Source organism: Prinia subflava, chromosome 9 (assembly GCF_021018805.1).
Source record: "Prinia subflava isolate CZ2003 ecotype Zambia chromosome 9, Cam_Psub_1.2, whole genome shotgun sequence".
Classification (NCBI taxonomy): Eukaryota; Metazoa; Chordata; class Aves; order Passeriformes; family Cisticolidae; genus Prinia; species Prinia subflava.
The window spans coordinates 7013903-7022664 of record NC_086255.1 but is presented as its reverse complement, the minus strand read 5'-3'; the positions used below and the strand labels follow the sequence as shown (position 1 = coordinate 7022664).

Below are 8762 nucleotides of genomic sequence, written 5' to 3'. Positions count from 1 at the left end.
TTGTCTCCCAAGCCTGTGCAGCTCGTCTGCTGCACTGTGTGAACACAGGAGCGAGCCCTCTCTGTCTGGCCTGGCAGGAGGAAGGGGTGGGATGGGTGTGGAGCCTCTGTGCGTGCCAGAGAGTGAACAAGCATGAATGGGGCCAGCTGGCCACTCCCGTGCCCCTCTTCCCATCCTCTCCAGCTGATACCGCCTGCTCATTGTCATTTTGCAGGCCACATTCACTAAAAAAAGACTAGGGAGCAAGCAAATGAACAGATATTTAAAGGGAAAAAAAGCTTTATTTCTTATTTTCTTAGATCATGGTAGACTGCAAAACAACAGGGAAAAATGAGATAAGCCTTGTTGTCCTTTTTTTTGTTTTGTTTTTGCCAGCCAAGCTTCCTTTTTTTTTTTTTTTAATAATGAATTGAAACAGAAGAAAAACAACCAGGAAATTGTTCTCACAAAAACATGCTCTTTAATAAAAAAAGAGAGTAATGTTTATTGAGAGGGATTGTTTTCTGGATATGTACAATACTAATGCAGGAGGATTATGCTAACAGAAAACGCTGAACATCGTGGATTGACTTCCAAAGTGTGGACAGTCCAAAGAGCAATGTCCTCAGAGCAAGTAAGTCAACAGGAACAAGTGAACAGTGGTTTTGGGGTTTTTTTTTACAACAAATTACCAGCCATTATGACTGAAGACCTGACACGTCATAACCTGCGGCGGGATGTACAGAAATCCGTAAGACAACACAGAATTTACACAAGAAGGTCACTGTTTGTGTAAGAGTTCCCTCCAGAAAATGGAAGCATGTTCTAGACAGTTATGGAAAAAGACTAAGGGGAAAAAAAGGTGAGAAGAAGTGCAGGAAAATACTAACATTGGATATCCTCAGATCACAGTGAATGCCAGTCTTCCTGGGTCCAAATGCTGTTACCCTTACCTTCACCACTTCTGCTAACCATTGATTAATTGCTTTATCATCATGATGTAAGAAAAATTACTTTTATGTGAGCCTTCTCCTGCTGTTTCCTTTTTGCTGCAGCTCTTGTCAGCTTGTAGTTTACACGAAAAGTGCAAAATTCAACATACCCTCAGGTGAAAGACACATGCACCTTCCCAGCCTGAGCAGTACTAATCACAGCTAATCATTTCAGTACCAGGTAATGCTGCACAAAACGTCACAAAAACCCTGTCAGAGCAAACTCAGTAGCAATAATTCTGGGGGAGGGGAGAGCATGGACATTAATAATTGCCACCAGTTAAGTTTCCCACATGTTGGAGTGCTTTGAAGCAGTTTCTCCCACTGATTGCATTCGAGATTTATTTTTTGTTCTTATCCAGAAACAATGCAGGGTACTGGGAAGAGGTAAGAGGTTGATTTTATGCATCACTTCACAGAAAAGCAGCAATATAAAAATCAAGACCATATTTTTCTTTCAATTTTTGCCTCCACTTGGTTTTCTTTTTAAGCACTGTGTGACTCAGCTCAGTCTGGGTTGTGCACAGGTGACTGCCAGGTACAATCCCCTGCGAGGCTTTGTTCCACCTCTAATAACCCTCACAAACATTCCCTCTGTCTTAACTTCCACTTAAAGGTTAAAGCCTTTGTCTCACCCCAAAGCAGGCAGAGGATGTCAGTGCTAATAACGTGGTCTGGGGATGTGAGAGGGAGATCCTGTGCTCCCAGCACTCAGGTTAGCACACTCCCAAAAGAATCGCTTCACTTCTCAGAAAGGGAACAGTTTCCATGGGCTAATCCACAAAGTCAAAGAAAAAACCCATGATTTCTCTGTTTTATCCTCAGTGGGACACACCTTTCTCTCTCAGCAGTGTGCTCTCTGCAGTATCTCCTGCTAAAATGAATGGTGGTTCCCTAAACCGTAATTTTTGCATCTTCAGGGTTTCTCCTGTTTCTCCAGCTTCCTTCTGTCATATATATCCTATTCCATAAACATTACCATGAGAGGACAATATTGTTTAAATCTTATTTTTTGAAGATTACTCCAGAGTTTCAGCAGATTTGCTGGCTTCTGTGCTTGAAGGAGTTTACATCTCCCTGTGGTTCACTAAATCTGTGGGGTTTAGCTTTTGTAGCATTTAAGCTTTGACCCAAGGACAAGTGCAGTGGCCAAAATCAACTCCTTAGTCAGCTGAGGAGCAGCAGCCAGCGAGACTGCCATGACTTATTTGTCAGAATGGAGCTCTGACAGGTTTGTTAGTGTGGGATAAACTTCACCCCAGCTGGACAGGCCTGAGTGATGGAGCAGACACAAAGGATTTGGTGGACAGAGGTTTGTAAGAAGTCAAATATTTTGGTATTTTTGAAGGATTTTGAGGAAAATGGCCCTCGAATCTATGACTCATTTTCTTCTGTATTCTACGAAATTCTCCTTTTGACAGAATAAAGAACCAGCGCAGAAGAATGATGATGTTGGAATCACTACAAGCAGGTGAAAAGGGGCTAAGGTTTGGGTGTCTTAATCCAAGCAATCAGCTCTAATTCTATGCATGGCAACAGCAATTGGCACCTGAGTAAGGTAAAACAACAGGAACTGCTTTAACTCTGGTTAAATGTGCTCAGAGAACTCCTGTGAATAGCCCAGACAGTGTAGTTTAGTCCCAATTTAGAATATTACAGTCTACATTGGTAAGAAATGCTACTGAGAAATTTGTTGACTCTGTGCTCCTTTAAAATCCAGGTAATTTTCAGGCCACATCCTGAATTTGTTGCTCGTGCTTTTATGTATGATAAAAAAAGAGATGGAAGGTCTTGAAGGAGTTGCAGGAGTTGGCTTCTGACTATTGAGGTGTCCACATCTAATACACATCTATTAAATATAAACATTGCCTAGGGGCAAAACAACTCAGGAGAACTTGAAGCAAGGGTGTATAAAAGCTGAGATAACGATGAGTTAAAAATGGGAATTCATCATCCTCCCTGCTTTTACCTTAAGAACAGAGCCATCAAAATTTCCCAAAGAGAATTCTTACTCCTGTAAGAATTTACTACTTAGCAAGACTTTATCTATTTGACTGAAATTCCAACTGGAAAATATACATGAAAACTATTTAAATATTTCTAAAGCTTGTGAAGAGTTTGAAAGTTTTCAATCCTATTCAGTACTGAACTAAATTTTAAATTCCATCTGGGGAATAACAACATAATGTTTTAGATTATTCAAGTCAAACCAGTGCTAAAGAGATAAAATGGGAACTTTCAATTTCCTCCCCATTAAAGGTGTTCTTAGTTCAGTGGAGACATGTTCCTGATCACACCTTTTTTTCCTCAAAAGTGAAGGCTGTAATTAAAAAAGAAAACCAGAAAACCAGCACTGAAGCAAATGTATAAAGTTGAATACTGTGGAACTGACAAAACGACCTTCCAAAGTTAAAGAGAAGCTGAAATAGCCAATAATTGAAATGTCACAGGAGGAACTGGCTGCTAAGAAAAAGCAAATATTTAAAGATGAGAAATATTTAACAAGTCACTAGATTAATTTCTCTGCCAAGTTCATCAGAACTAAATATATTTCTATTTGATGTCAGAGACATCAGGTACAATCTGAATAACCTTATGGGCATAAAATCACCCTGAAAACCCTTTAGGTTTTAATGCAGAACATGCAGAATGCAGAACAGTTTAATGCAGAAAGAAAGAATGTCAGTGAACATACATTTTTCAGTGAGGTAGATCCACCTTGGTATTGAAGACAAAGAATTGCATTTTATGAAAGAAAGTTACAATTGTATGAGTAACTGCTTGTGCTTCCGTCTGCTCCTGTCTGCTCTGAAGGAGCTGCTGTTGCAGCAGAATCCTGCTCTTTTATTAGAAGCTAAATATGAGATACTCCTGTCACTTGACATACATAAGATTTATGTCCCTTCAGGGAGCTGTTCTGAGTTTTGCTCTTCTACTTCACTGGTTTCTCACCATCTTTACTCCATGGAAATATCACAGTGATTAGCCAACAATTGCAAATTTTAATTGAATTGAGATTTCAAGGTGATTCCTGCTTTGTTTTCTTGATCTCCAGCCTACTTGTACAAGCTTAGCAGAAGTAGATGCTTTCATGTTTTCAGTGTACTGATTTGAACTGCAACAGATTGTGAGCACTCATAGAGAAAAGGCTGGGTCTTAGAGGGATGTAATTTCATTGAAGAAAAAAAAACCCAAACAAACACACAAATAACCCAAAACAACAACAACAAAAAAAACCAAACCAAACCAAAAAAAAACCCCAACAACCACCTGGGCATAGGTCTTCAGACAAGTGTCATCTATGCATGCTTTGAAATGATGAAGAATTCCAGTTGCTCCTAATTCTTGCTGCTGACACAGTGGGAAGTGGCCCAGTGCCCTGGTGGGGACAGATGGACAGACGGACAGCTCCTACCCAGGGCTGCCCCCTCACCACTGACCAAGCCCCACTCCCTGGGGCTGCTGCCTGCTGGTGGTGTCACCACCCACTCTGGGACAAGGGGAACCCTCAGGTGCTGTTACTTTTGCAGGTGTCTGAAAGGTTCACCCTCAGTGCCTCTTTCACTGGAGCAGTTTGTGGAATCAAGAGTTACGCTGACTGCTGCAAAACCTCAGCCACGTATTTCAGCCTCAATTTTACCTTTGTGTGCTCTCCTTCTAAAAACAAGCATAAACATGCTATGAATTATACTAATGACAGTGTCTGCTCCAGTACAAGATGATTTGGATATGTTTACGGTAGCCCATGATTTAATTTACACCCAGCTGAACTGGTGAGATTTACAACTGGAACAGTAGATCATCTCCATGTACATCTTTATTTGGACAGTCCCTGTATTATTGTTACATGGGTAAAATTAATCTTTTAAAGGACTATATAAAGCCCAGCCTAAGCTTGTTTATTATGCCCTCAACACTTGATATTTTACTGATTGAAAGGGGAAAAAAAGATTAAACAATTTGCGTAATTCAGTACTGTAGCAGGTGACTGCATCGACAAGGTCACCATGCTGACATCATCCACACCTCATCCAACTTTGAAAAATCCTCCATTATTTGCACACTGTAAAGTGCCAGAATCCTAAGGGTATTTTTTCCTTTCTGCCTGTTTAATAAGCAATTCAATTTTTAAATTTGGACTTCAGTACACTTTCAATTTACAGGACAAAAAGTACTCTGCTCAGATTTTTTGTCTGCCTGTAAAAGCCACCATTTTTTCCTCCACTACATATTAATTTTATTTCCAAAAGTAACTCTCATTGACACAGATAACCAGCAGTTTCTTTTGTAATGAGAAGCTGATTAGGTTGTTATTTACAGTATAAGTAAATAGTTTTTATTCTGGATCAGTGTCAAAGCTGTAATAATTGGTACTAAGTGTAAGAGAGATACTGTAACCAAAGCAAACATTAAAAAATCTTCAAAAAGTATACACTATACTGGGAGATTAAAATTCTTGATACTGGCTAAAATGTTTAATGTGCTGAATACAGACGATATTTTAAAGAAAGATTTGTGGATCAAAGATGGATTTAATAATCATAATGTTTAGGAATTTGTTTTGAAAATATTTTAATTGGATAATGTCAGACTTCTGAATTACAACGCTATGTTCATTAGCATTTCAATAGGTTGTACTATCAACTGTTTTTGACATAAAAGAATTTGATTCATTTTTAAAATCATGAATCTCATAATCTCTTTTCTGCTGCCACTAGTTTTCAATAATTTGATTATCTTCTACAAGAAGAGCAACAGGAACCACACGGGCTTTGCTGGTGATGATGGTCTACATAACTCTTCTCTGAAAGCAGCCCTGCTGCCTCTGAAAGTAATTTGCAGTTTCTTATCAACACAGAATTAAAAAGTAATATTATCTAATTTGTTATGTTCAGTGGCACAGAGTACTGTAGAATTCTATCACATACAAACAGCTTTGAAACCTATATTATGTGACCATAATCAAGAGTACATAAATGAATTCCAAAATTTATGAAAGTGTTTATTATTAGCCAAGAAAAATCTCAAAGGATGAACTTGTCAATAGGTTTAATAGTCTCTTAGCAAGATGTGTGTTTTGCACACTCAAACCTCAGTGCAGTTTATAAAATAGTAATTTGTACTTTATAGTTGTATTGCAAATAACTGATCTGGACATTTCAGAGCAGGACAGGGCACAATTGTGTAAGTCTCAGTAAATCCAACATGATGAACTTGCTTGCAGAAGTTATCTTCTACTTCCAATAGGAACAAAAACTGATTACTGCTGATCACTTAGACATAACTGCTTGTAACAGTCAACAAGCCATCACAGTAAGGTATAAAGACAGCCCTTAGGAGAAATGCTGCCTATCTGATGACATTTAAAGCTTAAAAAAATTCCTTCTATTCTAAATGCTGCAGGAAATCATCATGAGCCAGCACAGGCTGCCAGTGTCACTGAGTGAGGACCAAGCGATTAAATCATGTACACTGGTAACATTGCCACCCAAACCATTAAATTAATTTATGGAGCTGGTCCTGCAAACAGTTCATCATGTCAGCAATGCCAAGGTCTGTGGTAGGAGCTACCAGGGTGAGAAATGTCTTTCACATGGGTACGTGTGCACGATGCTGCCTTGCAAGTGATCAACCCTTCTTTCGTGTTGATTTTAGCCATTCCAAGAAATAAAACACAGATTAAATGATATCCTATTACCTCTTGTCCCTCTACAAGGTTCTGATAGGAGAAGTAAGGCGTGAAGTTCCTGTAGCTTTTTGATCTGATATTATCAGGTATGTATAAACAGATGCTGATGTTTTAGCAGGGCAAATAAATTGTATGTCATTTTTTTATTAAACAAAGAGTATAATAACTGGACTATATTATCACAATGGAAGCATAGAAGACCATAGACTGTACAGCTGAAACCCTGTAGCAAAATTTGTTCCTCATATTTAAAGAAATGTATCTTTATCAAGCTTTCACAATGGCTGCATCTTGCTAACGTAAAGAATCTTCACTCTTGTTAAGGCTAGATGATCATAATTAAAAGATAAATGTACTGTTAGAAGGTTCTACGCCACACTCTATTTTTATGAGAATTTAACTGAAAGACATACATGATACCTGTATGTGAATTATAATGGCTTCTCAGCAGGGAACGCAGAATCACTTACAGTACGTAAACATTTAAAGAGGAAAATGCTAACACACTGAAAGAGTTTAACATCAGTAGCGATTCATCAAATGAAGGAGTTTCATAAAGTCCACTCTCTGGGAGAACATTCACCATTAGACAAAAGCCTGGCATCCTTGATAGTCTGAAGTTCAACCAATTTGAAAACCAAAACCATTCAATGAGATAAACAAGATTTTAAGAAAACCGTCATCTTCTTTCTCAGGTAAAAGCCAGAATTAAAATAATAATTATTAAAATAATCCAACCAGGTCGCTTTACAGGCAAATTTACACACTGTCTCTTTAAAACACTGCATGCCCAAAAGCCTTTTGGGTTTGGAATGTAGCACTGCACCAAGTATTTCACAAAGCCTCTAAATATCACAAGAAGCTTTTTTTTTTTTAGAGAGAGAGAAAAAAAAAAATAAAATAAAATTCCAGCTGACTGAGACTGTTCTAGCAGGAGTGCCTCAGCTTAGCTCCCAGACCTGGAATTCCAGATAAACAACAGAGGACAGCAAACAGATTATTTTTTGTATTTTTTTTTGATTTTTTTTTTTGTTTGCTTTTTGAACACGTCCTTTTGCAATGCGGCTACAAGACGACTGATGAGCTTAGGGACAAAGAGAGTGAGAGTGCAAGTGCCATCAGGGTGAGCTGTGTGCTCAGGTAGAGGCTGGTGGGAAGAGCCAGGGAATTCTCTGCAGATATGTGACTGGTGGAGACTCCCGCTGTGCTGTCCTTCCCCAGAGCGTTCTGCAAGACACAAAACCTTCCCTGGTCACCACCACAACGTTCTCATGGCAAAGCATCAAAGTGCACATCACAAAATCCATCTTTTGTTTGGCCACGCCCCGCCCTCCATGGATACCTACACATCAACCTCATAAACAGAACGAATAAAAGGACATGAAAACAGATGTCACAACTACAATATTTTCAAATTTGTTAACACCAGGACTGCACGCTTCAATAAAGAGAGGAGTAATAAAAAATTCTTGCTTTAGCAATGCTTTCCTGTGTAAATTATGGGGTTTTTTTTAGGGATTTGCATTTATCATGCCAGTTTATTTTATAATCACAGGACTAGGACCCCCAGAGAAACTGCACCTACAGGACAGCCAACAGAAAAACTTTGTTTGACAAGTTATTTCTGGACAACAATAAATAAAATTTAATCCATTTATTTAATAAATAAAATTTAAATAAGTATCCTTGCTAGGTGCAATGCTGTTTACTATGGGATCTGTCTAAACACGTACCATGAAATATAAAATCAGCAGAGGACACTTTGAGCCCAGCTCTGACTTCTAAGTGAGATCATTCTTTAATGCACTGTGATATCCAAACATAACAAAATTGAGCAGACAAGTGTGAGGTAGCCCATGATAATTTTGACAGACTTGGAAAAGTCTTTTCTTATGGGGAGGCACCTGTGCTGTGAAATATCCGAGATCCACACTTACCTCATTAAGACAGAGCTCTGTATCTACAGATTCATTGGATTTTCGTTTCTTCTGTGCCTGTGAACAAATACAGATTTTATTCCCACTTACACAATTTATATTCCAGCAGCACAAAGCACTTAGATAAATTTGCATCGGTTGTCGTAATCCTGTAATTTTGACAGT

The 8762-nt window shown here is 38.6% G+C and overlaps 1 protein-coding gene across 2 annotated transcripts in view; it reads right to left on the bottom strand.

Moving 5' to 3' along the window:
- Positions 1 to 437: 437 nt before the first annotated feature.
- Positions 438 to 8762, bottom strand: part of GFRA1 (GDNF family receptor alpha 1) — a 138221-nt gene continuing 129896 nt past the window's right edge. For both annotated transcript variants that reach the window (XM_063405244.1, XM_063405242.1), the window contains exons 8-9: positions 8598 to 8654; positions 438 to 7887 (exon numbers count right to left, since the gene is read on the bottom strand). In XM_063405244.1, the coding sequence (XP_063261314.1) occupies positions 7726 to 7887; positions 8598 to 8654 (219 nt within the window). In that variant the 3' untranslated portion in view covers positions 438 to 7725. The remainder of the gene's footprint in view (positions 7888 to 8597; positions 8655 to 8762) is intronic.